We start from the raw sequence: 17,844 nt of genomic DNA, 5'->3' as shown, positions 1-17,844 counted from the left end.
CATCTTTTTGGGAGGACATTTTTCAAAACACTCCAAAGTACAATGAGCGTTGTTTTATCTGAAAGGGAATGCCCAGACATGGCGGTCTACCCTACTATTATGCAAGGAAGCACCTACAAAGTGGTTAAAAATTCAAACGTGTCTTCACTTCCGTCTAGCTTATGGAAGAATACGAAGAGAATGTCATCACAGCCTAGAATCATCTAAGGATGACCAAAGAAGACGCCTTAGACTACTAGTGCCAAAGGTTTTGGGGTACTTTTCTATGTGCCTCTTCTTTTAAGAAAATTACCTTCAAGCAACAAGTTGAGCAATTTTTTGCAGTTTACCCAAAGAGATACGACGATATTGTTCACAAAAGAAGTCTGACTCCATTCAGAGACTATGGATCATGCCAAATAGGGTTTTGTTATGCATGCCGGCACACTAACATACCCTTCGAAAAGCCAATATCCGCTCAAAAGGGGCAAGCTTTGTTCAACGATAACAAGAAGAAGGGTGAATAGCAGAAGAAGAAACCAACCGGCCCAAAACTGTCACTAGAGCAACGTGCTGAGTACTACAAAGAGGGCAAGTGCTACAATTGCGGAGAGCACGAGCACATTCTTGCGAAGTGTCCTAACAAAGCATCAAAGGATCAAGCAGAGGACAAACCAAAGAGTTCCAAAGCGGCAGAGGAGCTTGCAAAGAAAGGGAAAACAAAGGCAGGACTCGTTCCGGATTTTGTGGAGACAAACCAAGAACAGATAGACGAGAGTACAGAGCTCTGCAGAGCAAGGGGCAAAGTATGTAATCAAGAAGTCCTTATATTCTTCGACGAAGGAGCAAGGACAACTTCATCTTGACTGAATTGGTGGCTCAACTTGGAATTACGCCTCAAGAAATGGGACCACCAATGGAGACAGTTCTAGCAGCACCAAGGCAAGATGTTTCCATTACACCTGTCATAGGTAAACTTTGGTTGCATTGCCAGGGGTATTTAGGGAGGGAGGACTTTCACATCATGCCTCTCTGGAGGGGTGAAACATCCTTTTGGGGATCCCTTGGTACCACAAGAACAACGTCGTGGTCGATTATCGGGCAAGAAAGGCCACTTTGAAGAATGAGAAAGACACACAAATTACTCTTGATGTAAAATTAAAGGGCGGTTCGTTCGAAAGTTTGCAAAGATTGCGTCTCCATTGCACATACTGACTCAAAAAGGGGTTCCCTTTGTCTCGGGACCATCTGAAGTTGCACCATTCAAGACTCTTAAGGAAAGGTTGACAACTGGTCCTACGCTGATTTTACCACATTTGCAGAAACGTTTTAAGGTTTACTATGATGTGAAACAGCTTTCGGATAAGCAAATGAAATGGGCGCACACTTTGTCGCAATTTCACTTTTAGATTGTTCATATTACGAGAAAGAAGAATTCAGTGGCAGACGCGTTGTCCCGAAAGCCACAGGTATCGGCCATCTCGGCGATACATCCTCAGAATTTTGAAGATATGATTGATCAATGCGCTACAGATCCAAATTTCATAGACATCTTTAACCAGTTGCGGAGTGGGGAGACAATTGCAGGCTATGCTTTAAAGGAAGGTTATTTGATTGAAAAGACCATGTTGTGTGTGACACGGGGGTTGAGGAAAAAAGTGTTGACAGATTGCCATAGTCAAACCTTTTGCTGGACATATAGACATCTAGAGTACCTTAAAAGGAGTGGGCAAGTACTTCTACTAGCCTAGGCTCAGAAAGGATGTGAATGAGTTTGTACGCACTTGTTTGGTGTGTCAAAAGGTCAAGTTCGACAGACATAAGGCACCAGGTCGACTACAGCCTTTCCCTATTCCAAAGCGACCTTGGGAGAGTATAGCAATGGACTTTATCTTTGATTTTACGAAGACTAAGAGTGGGCATGATAGCGTTTGGACAATCATCGACAGATTCAATAAACAAGCTCACTTCCTTCCGGTAAAGAAGACAATGAAAGACGACCATTTGGCCAAGCCATCACGAGCTCAAAGATCTTCTCCTTGGACATCCCTATGCCTGCTGCCAAACAGTGAAATAGCTATCCCCCATGTTGCTGCTCTAGGCTGCAGACGTTGGGTTCTAAAACATCAACCACGCCTTCTTTGATGATTGCACAAACCCAAGCTCAGAAAATATTTGGCCACTGAGAAATTAGTAATTATTAGAAAGGGAGCAACATTCTTGTAGAAGCGTAGAGAACGACCCAAATTAACTCACGAAGGGAGTAGCGTTCATGCAGAATCATAGAAAGATGTAACAAAATTATGTTTACAATTTACTAACAAGGTGCTCATAAGAAAAGGAGTGCCAATTACCAGCTTCCTTGAAGACAAGAAGAATCTGTTTTTTCATGTCAATCACAATTGGTATAAAGGCCTCGTCATCTATCTCCAAATGTCTGATAGAATCAAGCAGAAAGTCAACTGCCTCATCAACCTCATATCTTCTGGCAGCAACATTTGATTTGACATCACCATCTCCTGCAGACTTCTCAAATATATGATCTTGCTTTACAGAGTCCAGTCCCTCCATTTCCTGAATAAGTGAAGAAATCAGTAATTTCATATACATTGGATGAAAGAAAATTGATTTCAAGGCTTGTAATCCTTTGGATAAAGTGTGCAGGAGGGGAGAAAAATTAATGTTCTAGGACTGAATAGAAAAACGTTTGCTTGCAACCCTTACTAGTAAAAAGTGCTGGCAAACTCAAAAACCTTGAGAAATAATTACGCTAACTAGAAATACATTCAGCGTCCCATGAAGCATTCACCAACATTCTTCACAAAAGTTCCAATCAATGTTTATGCATACATAAGTACCTCTGATTAGGATGCCACGTCACCCACAGGCAGACACACCACCCGAGCCCCTAAAAACAGACAACCTTCCTATCCAAATTGAAGCCTTGCAAACCTACCTTGAGAAGATCATTCATTTCTTTGAAAAGTTGTGCGTTCTGTTTCTGTAAACCCAGAATACTTGGTAAAGCTTCAGCAGCATTATTTACTTTCAAGGTATCCTGGGTGTTTGCAAAAGCCTTTATCTCAACCCATCTTCTGTAATAACCACCTGTTTTCTTTCGCATGGTATAATGGGTCGTCGTAAATCTTCTCATAAGCTGCTCAGTTTTCCGCTTTTTCTGATGAAATAAACATCAACACTCAGGAGAAACATTCGCATGAAACAAAACAAATAGGACCTTTATAGTACGCACTCTACCTGTCACAATCTCATAAAGTGCCAAGATACCACATTTATTCTCACTTGGAACACGCAATTCATACAATCTAGCAGCAATCTTTCTCTACGGTATCGAAAGCTTCGCCAAAATCCACAAAGCAGAAATAGATTTGATGTCCATGTGCTCAACCCTCAGTAATGATAGCTCCAAGTGTCAATATATAATAAAACGTAGACAATCCCTCTCCTGAATCCAGCCTGTCCCCGTGCCCTGACACCTCCTCTCTCTCTCTCTCTCTTTGCCGAGCGACTGAGCTCATGCTTAAGCACAAAAGCATTAAGCTTGGCCAATCTGTGGCCTGATTTACTAGAAAGAGAGAGAGAGAGAGAGAGAGAGAGAGAGAGAGAGATGAAATGAAATGAAATGTTATATTAACGTCTTCAAAAGGCCAAAATGACCTATGAGACCAAAGCGTTACAATGTGGTGAATCTAATACAAAGTCAGAGTAACAAAATGAAATGACAAAATAATAAAATGATAAAATAAGAGTACTATGGGATCCTGAACTAGTAGGTATTAACTAAGCAGCTAGCTGGGATAGCTAAACCACAAGTCATAGGAGATCCAGCATCGGTCGCTGGCGGATCTCATCAATCTCTTCCATGGTCAGCAGTCTGAGCGGGCGTTGTGCCTGTCGGGCCAAAGTGATCCGAATCCTTTGATGTAGCCTCCATCGATGTTGTGTAGTCCTCCGCAATTGTGGGCATCTAGATCTCCCCAGCTCAGTCGCTCGATCGATCAGTGTGCCTCTGGTGTGAGGCGACAAGATTTGCTGTGGTAGTAGCTCCTCCAGGTGTCCAGTGTCTGCTCTAAAGAAGTCTGTGACGTGTCTCTGAGACTGGCTAGCCCCTGTAGCAGGGCTACAGTGTCACTTTATAGGACATAGAGTTGGACAGTGGGTTACATTGGGACTGGTTCACACTAGACGGACCCTCTGGACGGACGTCTGGTCTGGGAGTGACACGTGGCAGGGTACCTACCGACGACCGACGGTGGCCTAGTGGACCTCGTGGCCAGGTCACCACATGGCTGACATTTATGAGCCGTTGGTGGCTCTTTACGGTGGTACATATGAGTAGTCGTTTGGGGCAATTCCATTATCTTGTACGTAGTCGTCTAGAGAGTCTTACACAGAGCACTGCTTCACCATCCCTGCACATCTGAGCCTCGACACCCCATTTGTACCTGTGAGTCCTGGGCTGGAGTGGAGTGTGCTGCCACGCCAGAGTCTGTACATGGTTCTTGGAGCTAGTCGAGTCCACATGTTCTGGTCCACTGTTGTGTCTCTGTTGTTATCCATTGTTTCTGTGTTGTTATCCGTTGTTTCTGTGTTTCATTCTGTTTGAGAGAGTTTTCATTTGTTTGAGTGAGATTGTCACGCTCATTGCACTGACGGGCACCCACACTGTAGAGAGCACGACGCATTATCCGCGCTACAGCCCCTCCTCTCATCAAGCTCTCTCTGTGTTTGCGAGCTCAAGCAGAAACAAACCCAGGCATCTCTGATCCTCGTACCTCATAACTTTGGAGAGTGGTCCAAAGCCCTCTCTGAACAAGCAGTGGAGGCGGCTTCGTATCTCGTAGTAGACGGGGCAGTGGCATGTGTAGTGTAACTCTATCTCAGGCTCCATGTCACACAAGGGGCATGTCCTGGCCTCTACTGGTACTCCGCTAGAGTATTTTAATGTCATAGGAAACTATCCCAAGAGACCTTAAAGATCTATCCGACAAGGCGACTTGAACTCAAGACCTGTTATTCAAGAGGGAAATGGCATAACCAATCTACCACACTTAGAGAGAGAGAGAGAGAGAGAGAGAGATGAAATGAAATGAAATGATATATTAACGTCTTCAAAAGGCCAAAATGACCTATGAGACCAATCCGTTACAAAACTGGTGAATCTGATACCATGTCGGTGTACAAAAAAAGAGATATTAAAATGAGAGAAAAGAAAGAAAGAAAGAAAGATTTTTAACGTCTATGTCAGGCCGAAATCGGCCTATGAGACAAATCAAATGTACATGGTGTGTATGTCATCTGTCTATCGGAAAGACAAATGAAACAAAAACTGATACAAAACTGAACTGAGTGTAGGTAGTGGGGTATCTGAGAAGGGATGGAGCTCTATCTCTAGGGGTATATGCATGTCTATATGCTCAAGGTAGTACAATCATGAGAATGCATCAAGCTATCTAGCTCCATCTTGTACTAATGGGGGGATGTAAGATGTGGTACATGGGCGGGTCTGGTGCCAAGGCTGCCGAGAGAGAGGGGGGGGGGGGGGGGGGGGGGGGGGGGCTTAAGGTACACATAATTATTTAAAGTTTTCAAACATCATAATTTCAGCATGGTTCAAACAAACTTCTCGTTCAGAATATTACATTTAACGTTTTTTCTTTTGTTGCATCATCCATGGCATCTTTCTTGATATCATCTTCATTGTGTCTAGTTCCAAAAGCAGCAATGGCACTAGATGATAATTCAGCCAAGGCAAAGGGTTCTTGAGTTGCCCAGCCCTCCATATCCAACCACTGAGAATAGTTATGTTTAGAATCCGCCATCTCAAGAAGGTCTTGCATTGTGACCGAAACCAAAAACTTAAATTTAGAATAGTTACTATCTCACATTTTTAAATTGCTGCAACTAGGCAAACAAAGCTGTGAAGTCGTTAAACTTCTGTTTCAGTTGTATTGTGCAATGTGATGCATTGGCTGAAGACCAAAAGTACCTCACAAAATATGTTTTCAACTAGATGCAAAAAGATCTCACAAACCTGAACTCTGCACAAAAGTAAAACACGAACCTGATATTTCTTCTTGGTATTCATTTCTATCTGCATACATGCCTTCCATATTTGCAATGCATTGTTGAATATCTTGCTCCACCTCATGTAGCTCCTTGTTAAGCTTTTGATAAATGTTGTCATAAAACTTTTGCTCCTCTCTAAGTTGTGACATTCTCCCCTTGAGCATCTTTATATGACCTTTAACAATGTTGTTATCCACTGTCGTCTGCAAAAACAACCAAGCAAAACAACCTTATGCTCCCATTTTGTAAACTACATGCGTTTCAGAAGGAATAGTGGGATTTATCAATTAACTGAATGACATTGTAAGGAAGTAACTGGAAAATCTTATCATAGGAGTTAACGTAGCTAAAACCCACTCCTTTTACAAAAATTGAAGTTGTGCACACCCTCACACAACTGTCATATTCAATATCTGCTGTTCAAATCTATAGAAACCTAGGAATCATTCTGTAGCAAAACCACAATCACCAAAACTTTTGAAAACGAGAAGAAAACGCAATTGAAGGACACAAAAATTGTGGAGTAACTGCTTTCAGATAACTACTTTGTTGTAGTATTTAAAGAGGACGAGGTGTGTTCCAAAACTCAAAAGAAATTACCATGGCACAATTTGCATAAATGTAATGAGTTCTGAAATTGCTTACAGATTGAAGAATATGGTGTTCTTGAGGGCCTACGTCGTATCATTGACCCACGTAGCTTGCTACTTCAGACTATAAACTGTGAGCCTCCTCTATTAGCCTCTTGTAGTCTTACCCACGGTCTCGAATCTACTTCGTTGTTTTAATGCTCATGCCATTCTATAAAAATATTAGCACCATTTGCCTTCATTTTCTGATTGTGAAATCACCACCCACCTTGTCTGAATAAACAAAATACCAGTACTTCTCTACCCTTCAACATCAAGTCCTAGCAATAAATAATGTTTGCTGGCTCATACACAGGTGACTGGCTCATACACAGGTGACTGGCTCATACACAGGTGAATAGGCACAATAAATGTGGTAGATAAAGTGTGAGCAAATACATTGGACAACATGAGTCATCATATCCAGCAGGAAAAATCCATCAAGTACAAAAAACACAAATAACTGTACAAACCAATAAATACATGAAAAAGTATGTACAATATTTGCAGATGCATTCAACTGTTTTAAGATAGAAAAAGGTATTTGTAGCAGGACTATAGTGTCACAGACACTGGACAGGCAGTTAGTTGCAATTGGGCTGGGGTTCACAATGGACGGACTTTCACCTGGGTAGTGACACGTGGCAGACATACAGGGGGTAGTCTAGCTGATGCGGGGCCAGATCACCACAACCACAATTTATGGATAGACTTAGCTAGATTGGATATTTGGGAGCCGTTGGTGGCTCTTTATGGTTGTATATATCCGTAGCTGTTTGGCGTTATGCGGATCATCATCTACTTTGTATGGTCGTTGGTGAGTCTAGCATTTTTGAGTTCATGCACATGCATGTCTGCACCATCCCTCCACAATTGAGCCTTGACACCCCCATTGTACCCGTGGGTTATGGGCTGGAGCTGAGTGTGCTGCCATGCCAGAGTCTGTACTGGTTTTCTTAAGTTAGTCGATGTTCATGTTGTTCAGGTTCCAGTGTTGGGTCGTGGTGTTGTTGCTCTGTTATTCATTGGCTTCTATGTTTTCATTCTATTGGAGTGAGATCTCACGCACATTGCATCGAGGAGCACCCACTGTATAGAGAGCACGACACATTATCCCGCTACAGGTGCTCTCATTTTTGGCACGCCCAGTGGGACATCAACTGAAGTCTCACTCCATCAAAAGCCGAGTCGAGGAGCTACCTGGTTTAAGCTCTATGTATCAGTCGGTTGGTTTCGATTTGGTCTTGGCATGCTTCAGCTTGGTCCCATCTAGTTTCCTCTGACCTGCTTAGTTCTTGACCTGCTTGTCTAGTCTCTCGTCCTGTTCTAGTAGTCTCTCGGCTTGGTCTAGTCCTCTCTCGTCCAGGTCTAGCCAAGTGGTCTAGTCACTCGCCCAGGTCTAGGGGAGTCTGGACCGGTGTTCAATAAGTTAAAGGTCTTCGTGCCCAAAGCTTAGGTGGGCTTTTTGGTTATTGCATGACACATACAAGGCAGTCAAAAGAGTGACAAAGCCCACTACTAAGTCCTTTGAAGTACTACCATAGAAAGCGTTAACCCTTCGTGCCAAGTAGAAGTCCACTAGTCCCATTACCCCTACCTTCCCCCGCAGCTACCTCCATTTCCTCACCCAGTTCTACACCTCCCAATCACCCCCCTCAGTAAAGTTCTCACCCACTGTGTTACAACAAGCTCTTGAGCAACAGCTCCTGCACAAACAGCCATGGAGGAGCTCACAAGCGTTCTGGCTAAGGTGAATATCAAGTTTCCAACTTTCAAGGGTCTCTCCACAGAGGATGCCGACGACCATGCCTGGAGATTTGTTTCCCTCTGCGGGGTTCGTGGCCTCAACCGAGAAGACGCCTACTTAGTACTCTTCCCATCCACCTTGGATGGCTAGCAGACAAATGGTACAGTCAATTTGCAGAAAACCACTTTACTACTTGGGCCACATTAAGACAACAGTTCTGTGAAGCTTTCAGACCAGGGGACTTCCAAGAGAAGGTTCTCGATGAGTTGGCCAACCTGATGCTCCAGCCCAAAGAGACTTTTGCAGAGCTCATGACCAGAACAAAGTCTCTGGTCACCAAGCTTCCTCAGCAACCAGGTAAATTCATGGTTAAGAAGTGGGTGGAGAAAGCTCTTCCCAAAATGTCTCAACAAAAACTCCAAGAGAATCTCCGACCTGACACCACTCTGGAGGAGTTTGTCGCAGCTGTCACTCGGATAGAAGGAGCTAGAAAGCTGTTCACCGACTCTCCTCAGGTAGAGACCACCTCACTCTTTTTCGAAAGTCCCTCTGATCCTTTAACGAAGCCCTGAAGTTACAACGAGCTCTTCAAGAGGAGAGATCATTCTCTCTTCGGCAAGAGAAGCTTCCACATCAAGAAGCTTTGGACAATATCAAGCACGAGCTGGAGGAGCTCAAAGCTCATCAGGAGACTAAAGCTATGGTTTGGTGTACCTCCTACTGTTCTCCCGAGCATCCTCCGCAAGTATGCCTGCTTCGAACTTACTGTCACTTATGTGAGAAGTCTGGCCATGATGACAAGGAGTGTTATTATTTGAAGGGACTGTGACAATTACAACAGAGCCTTGCCCCGACGCTTCAACAAGGCTTGGCTCCTACATCCCATATGGTTTCTCCTTATGGTCAACCAAACCAAATGCCACCCTTGCTAACAACCACTCCTATGCCAGTTATGCAAGGTATGCAAAGCACCTTTCCATCTCAAATTTTTTATCATGCTAGTGCTCCCTCAGGTCCTCAGAGCTTCTACACCTCAGACTAGCGCTCCTTTAAAGATGTTTTTGCCTGGTTGAAGAGGCTAAGCTAGTTAGAGACCAAGCTTACAAGCTCAACCCTAAGTATACATAAGCTGTCAAGAACGAGCTAGAAAAAATGCAAGAAGCAAGGATCATTGTACCAGTGGATCACTCTGAGTGGCTATCACCCATGGTCATAGCGCCTAAGAAGCAATCCAAAAAAATCCGTGTGTGCGTAGACTACCGCGCTCTGAACAAGGTAACTATCCCAAATGGTTTTCCTACACCCTTCATTGTGCGTGTGCTCGAAGATGTGGCAGGGCACGTACTTTACAGTTTCATGGATGGCTTCAGTGGCTATAATCAATTGGGCATCCATCCAGGTGGTCAGATCAAGACGGGTATTTTCATTTGCGCCAGAATGTCTTTTGGATTGAAAAATGCTCCTCCTTCTTTCAATCGTACAGTATATCTCATCTTTTGTCCTTTGCTCACGAATCATCTTCGCATCTTCATGGACGATTTTTCAACCTTCTCGGGTGCTCAATTTTCGACCCCAGTGGAGAATCTAGAGGAGCACCTCGCTCAACTCTCTGTCATCTTCCTCAGGTGCAAGGAGGCACGTTTGAAGCTCAATCCAAACAAATGTCATTTTTTGGTCACTGACGGTACATTGTTAGGCCATGTGGTGTCTGCTTAAGGGTTAGCGCATGATCAAAGAAGATAGTCGCCATCTTGAAGTTGCCTCCTCCCATCAATCCTAGAGGTGTTCAGAGTTTTGTAGGCCTCACAGGCTATCATCGCAAGTTCATCCATATGTATGCACAAGTGGCTCAACCATAGACACGTCCCACTAGTGCTACTGTATCCTTTCAATGGTCAAAGCCCGAGGCTGAAGCATTTGCCTAGCTCAAAAAACGCCTAATGGAAGCACCTATTCTAGTTGCCTCCGATTGGTCTCTCCCTTTTCATGTGCATACGGATGCCAGTTGGCTGTGAGTGTTGTGCTGACTCAACCTAGCAAGGAGTTCAACCTGGATTGACCAATTCACTATGCAAGTCGACTGCTCACTAAAGCAGAGCGCAACTATAGCACGACAGAAAGGGAAGGTTTGGCTACTGTTTATGCTCCACAAAAATTTCGTTCACTATTTATTAGGGGTCCAGTTCATAGGTTAGTATAGATCACCATGCTCTACGCTATCTGCTTAACAAGCCGCAAGTTGCAGGTCGAGTGTGATAGTGGTACTCCTCTTTCAGGAGTTTGAATTCGAAGTGGTCCTCCGTCCTGGCAAGCATCATGTTATGGCTGACCATCTCTCTTGCATTCATACAGGTGAGGAAGCTACAAGGGTTGCAGACAACTTTCCAGATAGCAGTCTCTTTAAGGTGGATACAACTCCGAAATGGTACTATGAGGACATCTTGCATCTACTATCCACTGCCTGTACCCAAAAAATGCGTCTCCACTACAGAAGAGAAGATTGTTATTAAAGTCTAGACCGTTCACTCTGATTGGAGGCCAGCTCTACAAGTCGGGACCAAATGGTATTCTGAGGCGGTGTGTCTCTCCCCATGAAGTTGAGCATATTTTAGAGGATGCCCACAATGGTCCCACTGGTGACCATTACCTTGGTCACATCACCACCCACAAGATACTACAGAACGATCTGTGGTGGCCCTATATTTTTTGGGATGCAGGAGCCTATGTGAAAGTCTGTGATGTGTGTCAACGTTGTGGACTGAAAGCAAGCAAGCAGTCCAACCGTCCTCTGCAGGTCTCTATGGCATGGCTGCCCTTTGAGAAATGGGGCTTGAATTTCGTGGGTCCAATTTCTCCCCCGGCCCAACCACGTAATCGAAGTATTTGCTGGTATGGATTATGCAACCAAGTGGGCAGAGCTATTGGCGACAACTGATTGCACTCGCAATACTGTAGCCAAGTTTTTGTATAAAAATATATTATGCAAGTTTGGATGTCCCTTGGAGATCTCCCTTGATCGGGGCAGTCACTTTGTCAATGAGATAATTTCAACTTTGCTAGCCAACTACAAGATTTTTCATCGCAAATCTTGTGCTTATTACCCTAGAGCCAATGAACAGGCTGAGAGCACAAACAAGGATCGCCCTCTTGCAGAAAGCATGTCATCTCCATCCGGTGTCTTGGGCTCAAGCTATCCACGGCACCCTCTGGGCATAGAGCACTTCTTTCAAGGCAACAACGAATCACACGCCATTTCAACTCGCCTTCGGCTTGGAAGCCATAGCTCCATTCGAATTCAACTCAGGATCTCCTCGAGTAGGCAGTCTACATGCCAATTGGGGTATGGAATTTGCCTCTGTCTCTCGTCTCTCCCTGTTGGAAAAAAGTCGCAGATTGGCTTCTAGGGCTCTGCAAGCAAAGTCGTTTCGTCGCAAAGAATGGCATGATCGCCATCTTCGTAAGCCAAAAAATAATGCAAGGATCACTAGTGCTCCTTTATCAAGCTCGATGTCAGAAAAAAGCCAAGAAGTTGGTCACAGCTTCGCAAGGGCCATACATGGTACAGGATATTTTGCCACAAGGTGCGGTACAATTAGTGTCTTTGGGAGGTGTTCCCTGCCGCTGGTAAAGGGCTCCAGGATCAAATGCTACTACCCTTCCCATAAGCCATAAGTCGCTATTCTCTCCCACTTGTACTCTAACCTGCAACGTGCCTTCTCCCTCACTCAGTCTGACGTTAGCCACTGCTCAGTAGGACGTTAGTCAACGCCTTGTGCTCCCTACCACCCTGCCACCTATTCAGCTCACTTCTCTCGTTTGTCTTCATCACAGTCTTTGCCTCACCTTCACCCACTATTAGACAATGTTCTTCCCGAAAACTACCTCTATCTTCTGTTCCCAAGTTCTTCAATTGATTCCGCTGCATAATGAACGAAGTGTGTTCTTTCATTAAACATTCTCCTATTTGGTTTATTGCATCCGTATCTTTATTCAGTTGCCCTGAGTTCTCGATCTGTCCACTTGGATACTTCTCCTAGAGCTTTCTCATTTTAAACTTCCCTTCCTCGTGTTCCCTTTTTCATAGTATCCCTAGCCGCTGTTGTACTCTTCTTTTCTAATTGCGGTCTTCATCTCATAGGTGGAATTAAGTTGCTGTTTGTTTGTTAGCCCTTGTAAACATAGCAATATCTGTCTACTTTGCCAAAGTTTTACAAAACCATCTCTCCCTCCTAGTAAGTTCTATCCTCACCAACAATCAAGTATTCACAACCAGTGTTGTATTCATCTTTTACACCCTCAGTAGCAGCCTTGGGCGAGGAGTTCTCACACCAAACGTAATGTGTAACGTGTTCTCACATCATTGCTTTCGCATGCGTAGTGATGCTTTGTGATGCAACCTTTCCTTCTTATCAGATTCTCGTAACAAGCATTTTAATTGTACCTTGATCTTGAGCTTACCTAACTGCAGAGCTGCCAAAGCGCCCATACACTCCCCCTCTCACCCCTCGCCCCTACCCTCCACCCTCTCGCCCCTATACACTCTCCCTCGCCCCTACCCTATCCTCTCGCCCCTATACACTCTCCCTCACCCCTACCCTCCACCCTCTCGCCCCTATACACTCTTCCTCGCCCCTACCCTACCTTCTCACCCCTATACACTCTCCCTTGCCCCTACCCTATCCTCTCGTCCCTACCCTACCCTCTTGTCCCTACCCAACTGCCATGCCCTACCTACTTCCCTCGTCCCTACCCTCCCTCTCATCCCTACCCACCCTAGCCCTCGCCCCTCACCATCCCGCAACAGTTCCTCGCCGCACGGTCAGTTTCCGCAAGGTTTACAGTTTCAGCCCAGAAAACGCAGATTTCAGCATTCGCGTTTTCAGTGCGTCGTCGTCGCATCGTCGCCATCGACATCGTCACCGACACAGAGTCAGAATTCAGCAGTAGAAAGATTGCAGGTTTCAACCCTTAGGTCGACTTCGTCATCACCGTCGTCATCGTCGACATAGCCTAGACTTGCATCAGTCACTTGCATTCATTTGTACCAGATTGTGCAATCAATAAGCAGACCACTATCGCCGACGAGAGTGGGGCCTTCGGAGGAGGGTTTTACAACCTCTCTGGTGTCGTATCTCTCTTCTCTCTCTATCTCTCAGTCTCATACACTTGCATGCACAGTGTCCATTCACTTTGTTGTGATCATCGCACTTTCCATTAAGAACGGAAGGCTCTTCCTTCCATAAGAACTAAAAGGAACCTTGAGCTCAGTCCGGAGCACTCATCTTGAGCAAAGCGCAAACAATCATTCCGCTGCACCTAACATTGGTATCAGAGCTTTGGCAGTGTTCTGTATCACTCAAGGAAGGAACCACAAGAACCACAAGAATTTTTTTGCTTCTTGCGATCGCACGAACCCAAGTTCGCTTAGGCGTGTCGATTCCTAATCGTGTTTGTTGAAGAGTGACAGGAATCCCAAGAAAGAAGGGCTTGTCCAGCCTCCCCTTGTGTCTCTTTTCACGCATTGAGAACGGACCGGGCACTTAGCGGCCGGCCAATCGACGTGAGGTGGGAAAAAGCAACCTTGGTGTGAGCACAAGGCTGCCAAGGGGTGCGCCCGTGGAAAGGAGTAGAACTTGGGTGAAGAGAAAATCCTTCTCAAACATGGTTTGCAAGCGAAAGAAAACCTCAAGAACCTCAAGAACCAAGAACCCCAAGAACCCAAGTTCCTCGTGAACTTAAGAACCAAGACCCCCAAGAACCCAAGTTCCTCGTGAACTTAAGAACCCAAGACCACAAGAACCCACAAGAACCACGACTTCAGAATGGTCATCACTCGAAGCGGAATGGATACTTCGCTTGGAGGTGATGTTCCCACCAGGAGGTGTTTTTGACCCTCCCCCTTCCACATCTACGTCAAGGATTGCACTAACTCCTATGGAGGCTTTGGAGCAATTGTTTCTGAAACAGAATTTAGAACGCGAAGCAAGAAATGCAGTAAGAATGGCAGAAATGAAACGCAGACACACACAAGACAAAGTAGAAAGAAAGACAAGACAAGAACAGCACGACCGACACACGCAAGAGTTCTTGCGACTCTTGTCTCCAGTGCCGGCATCGATGCAAGAGATCGGAAAAAGGAGACTCTCTCAGTCTCTTCTTCGCCAACGCAGGATACACAAGATTTGCATGATTGTGTGAAGCATGATGATGATTTGACTGACAAGCATGATGAATTAAATGACAATGATTTGCATGATGATGATTTGATTGACAATGATCAGCATGATGATTGGATGATAAAGACAAGCATGATGAATTGCATGATCATGATGTGATTTCTCACAAGCATGATGATTTGCCTAATCACGATGTGATTTCTCACAAGCATGACGAGTTGCATGAAGATGATGTGATTGTTCACAAAGATGATGTGTTAGTGGATGCTTTTTCTAGCGAGGCTAACCTCGTTGTAGATTCGATCAGTCACGAAGAACCGATCTTGGCTTTCCAGTCGAGGTCCAAAGAACCCCCACAAGACGATTCGATCATTCAAGAAGAAGCGATCTTGGCTCTCGAGCCTAGGTTCAAAGAACCCTCACAGGAAGTATTATGTGTTCGCATGATTGATACACACGCACTGTTCGAATGTTTCATTCGTGATCATTTCCTGTATTTTAGTCAACATCGTTATGTGATCCCTTTTCCTAGGCATGACATATTGTATGTTGAACACGTTTCTCTCATGGATGAGCACGAATGTATGCGGATTTTTCATGAAAAGCTGAAAAGTATGCATTCAAGGAAGTCACATTCCATGTCTCTTCCTTAGCATGACACATTGGTAGAACGAGCACATGAAAGTATGAACACGAAGCATGGGCATTTCCGTTGTGAATTGCCACAGTTGATTGCTCTAGATCCAAAGAGAAAGATTCGATCTCATTGTTTGCGTGTATGTAGTGAACGGTTTGGCACTCCGTCTATTGGTTCATCTACATTGCATGTACAGTCTTTGAGAAAGACAAGATTTTTTCCACTCACTTTACATGGAATGGGTATGTTCATGTTTTTGTGTTGGAAGTGGTTTCAGGAATTTTCAGCCGTGGAGATTCTTGAAGAAGAAAGAAGCATGACTCTCGACAAAGTTGAAGCATCAAACGAGCCTCAAAAGACTTTGTGTTGCTTTCGGCGCGGCCCAAAGAAGCAAGCGTTGCAGACCTTTATGAAGTTCAAGTACCGCACGACCCACACATCAGAGTGGGCCGGCGAAGAGTCCCTTCTAGGATTCCGGATGCTATTGGCGATCTCCCTCGACGCCATACAGTTCGGTACCAGTACCTCACTTTGAAAAGGAGGGAATGTCACGTGACACATCCAACCCTATGTGTCCGTGGACAAGCTACAGCATGATCAGGGTTCAGTCAGTCCAGTCAGTCTAGATTAGAAGTGATCTGGCACTTTTGTGAGTCTATTCGTAGACCGTGCATGCCCAGTCACTTAGTGTAGATGCATATCCTCTGGTTGCACACAGCATGATCATAAGCATTCCCATCAGAATCCATCAGAACCAATCAGGGGAATTTTTCCAGTGATTTTAGCCTATTTTCCTTATTTTTGACATTTTTCACTTATTAATTTAAGTGACTTCCTAACAAAAGTAGGTAGGGCAATTTTGCTAAGAAAATATATAAGCAAACCCAAGTTAGCACTAAATGGCAGAAGAGATAGCAGGAGCTCCACGCTCAACAGGCAACTTCTCAGCAGAACCCCTAGGAGACCTAGCATTTTTGGAGCAGAAGCCTAAAGCTAGCGTTTTGGGATCAGATCAGCCCTGGCGCCATCGCTACACAACAGATCAGCCTAGCGTTTTTGCATTTGCAGAACCACGGCGACAGAAAGACCAATTTCAGCCCCTAGCGTTTTTTATTTGCAGCACCACCTCAGCGTTTTTGCAAATCATCGCGACGGAAAGTCAAGGAACATCAGCGTTTTCAGTTTTCAGCAGTTAGTACCCACAGATCAAGTCCCGAACCTCACAGATATCACCATCCCGTAGCAGTTCCTCGCCGCACGGTCAGTTTCCGCAAGGTTTACATTTTCAGCCCGGAAAACGCAGATTTCAGCATCTGCGTTTTCAGTGCGTCGTCGTCGCATCGTCGCCATGGACATCGTCATCGACATAGAGTCAGAATTCAGCAGTAGAAAGATTGCAGATTTCAGCCCTTAGGTCGACTTCGTCATCACCGTCGTCATCGTCGACATAGCCTAGACTTGCATCAGTCACTTGCATTCATTTGTACCAGATTGTGCAATCAATAAGTAGACCACTCTCGCCGACGAGAGTGGGGCCTTCGGAGGAGGGTTTTACAATCTCTCTGGTGTCATATCTCTCTGCTCTCTCTATCTCTCAGTCTCATAAACTTGTACGAACAGTGTCCATTCACTTTGTTGTGATCATCACACTTTCCATTAAGAACGGAAGGCTCTCCCTTCCATAAGAACTAAAAGGAACCTTGAGCACAGTTTGGAGCACTCATCTTGAGCAAAGCACAAACAATCATTCCGCTGCACCTAACAAGTTACCCTCGCCCCTCTCAAGATGCTCCGTCCCTACCCACTTCTCTCGCCCTTCTACCCTAACTCTCGTTCGTACCCCCATACCGTCGCCCTCCTCATAAAACCCCTTGCCTATACCCACCCATCGTCCCTGCCCTACATGAACAACTCAGCGCAACTTTATGCCTACATCGTCTTAAGCCCCTCGTTCCTACCCTATCCGATGTAGGCTTATCCACCCTATACATGCAGCGAGTCTGCGTCCACCAACAACGTTCCCATCTTCTGCAGAGCTTCAATTCTACACATGACTTCACAAGAATCCAAAGGGCTATATATGTACGATCATGTGGCAATTGGAAACTTGCATGTTAGCTATTGTGGGTTAGAAGGCTAACAAGTTAGTTTGCAGAGTGTGACTGTCAATATGGCGGGTAGTAGGCAAATGCGACGAGAGGTCTTGCGCAAAAAGCCTGCTCGTTTGGACAGATGGAGTAGTTCTCAGGAGGATGCTGCATAAGGTGAAAGCATTCATGATGTTACTGAGATGACTTCCAGTGAAGGAAGTGATGAAAGCTACAGAGTACCTTCTACCAGGGTCGACTCTGATTCCAGCTCAGAGTCCCGACCTTCCAACACACAGGGAGCAGGGGAGCAGCTCCAAAGGCAAAAAAAAGGGGGAGCATCAACTGTTAAGTCATGAAATCAACAGGCTTGCTACATCTAAAAGTCGGGCCAAATTCACATTGAACTTTCACCTGCAATTACCCCATCCTTCTCTCAAAGATCTGCTTTCCCAAGATCAACTGCAGAAGCTAGGTCTTACTACATTAGCGGATGCAG

The 17,844-nt window shown here is 45.0% G+C and overlaps 1 protein-coding gene across 2 annotated transcripts in view; it reads right to left on the bottom strand.

Moving 5' to 3' along the window:
- The window catches only part of LOC147463349 (outer dynein arm protein 1-like), a 96,350-nt gene that overhangs the window by 24,903 nt on the left and 53,603 nt on the right, over positions 1 to 17,844 (bottom strand). For both annotated transcript variants that reach the window (XM_086488240.1, XM_086488247.1), the window contains 4 exons: positions 6,065 to 6,272; positions 5,643 to 5,833; positions 2,936 to 3,157; positions 2,334 to 2,553 (listed from right to left, as the gene is read on the bottom strand). In XM_086488240.1, coding sequence (XP_086344366.1) covers positions 2,334 to 2,553; positions 2,936 to 3,157; positions 5,643 to 5,833; positions 6,065 to 6,272 — 841 coding nt within the window. The remainder of the gene's footprint in view (positions 1 to 2,333; positions 2,554 to 2,935; positions 3,158 to 5,642; positions 5,834 to 6,064; positions 6,273 to 17,844) is intronic.

The sequence above is a fragment of the Adiantum capillus-veneris genome, chromosome 2, assembly GCF_014529385.1.
Source record: "Adiantum capillus-veneris isolate H3 chromosome 2, ASM1452938v2, whole genome shotgun sequence".
Classification (NCBI taxonomy): domain Eukaryota; kingdom Viridiplantae; phylum Streptophyta; class Polypodiopsida; order Polypodiales; family Pteridaceae; genus Adiantum; species Adiantum capillus-veneris.
This window is presented reverse-complemented; position numbering and strand designations above follow the sequence as displayed.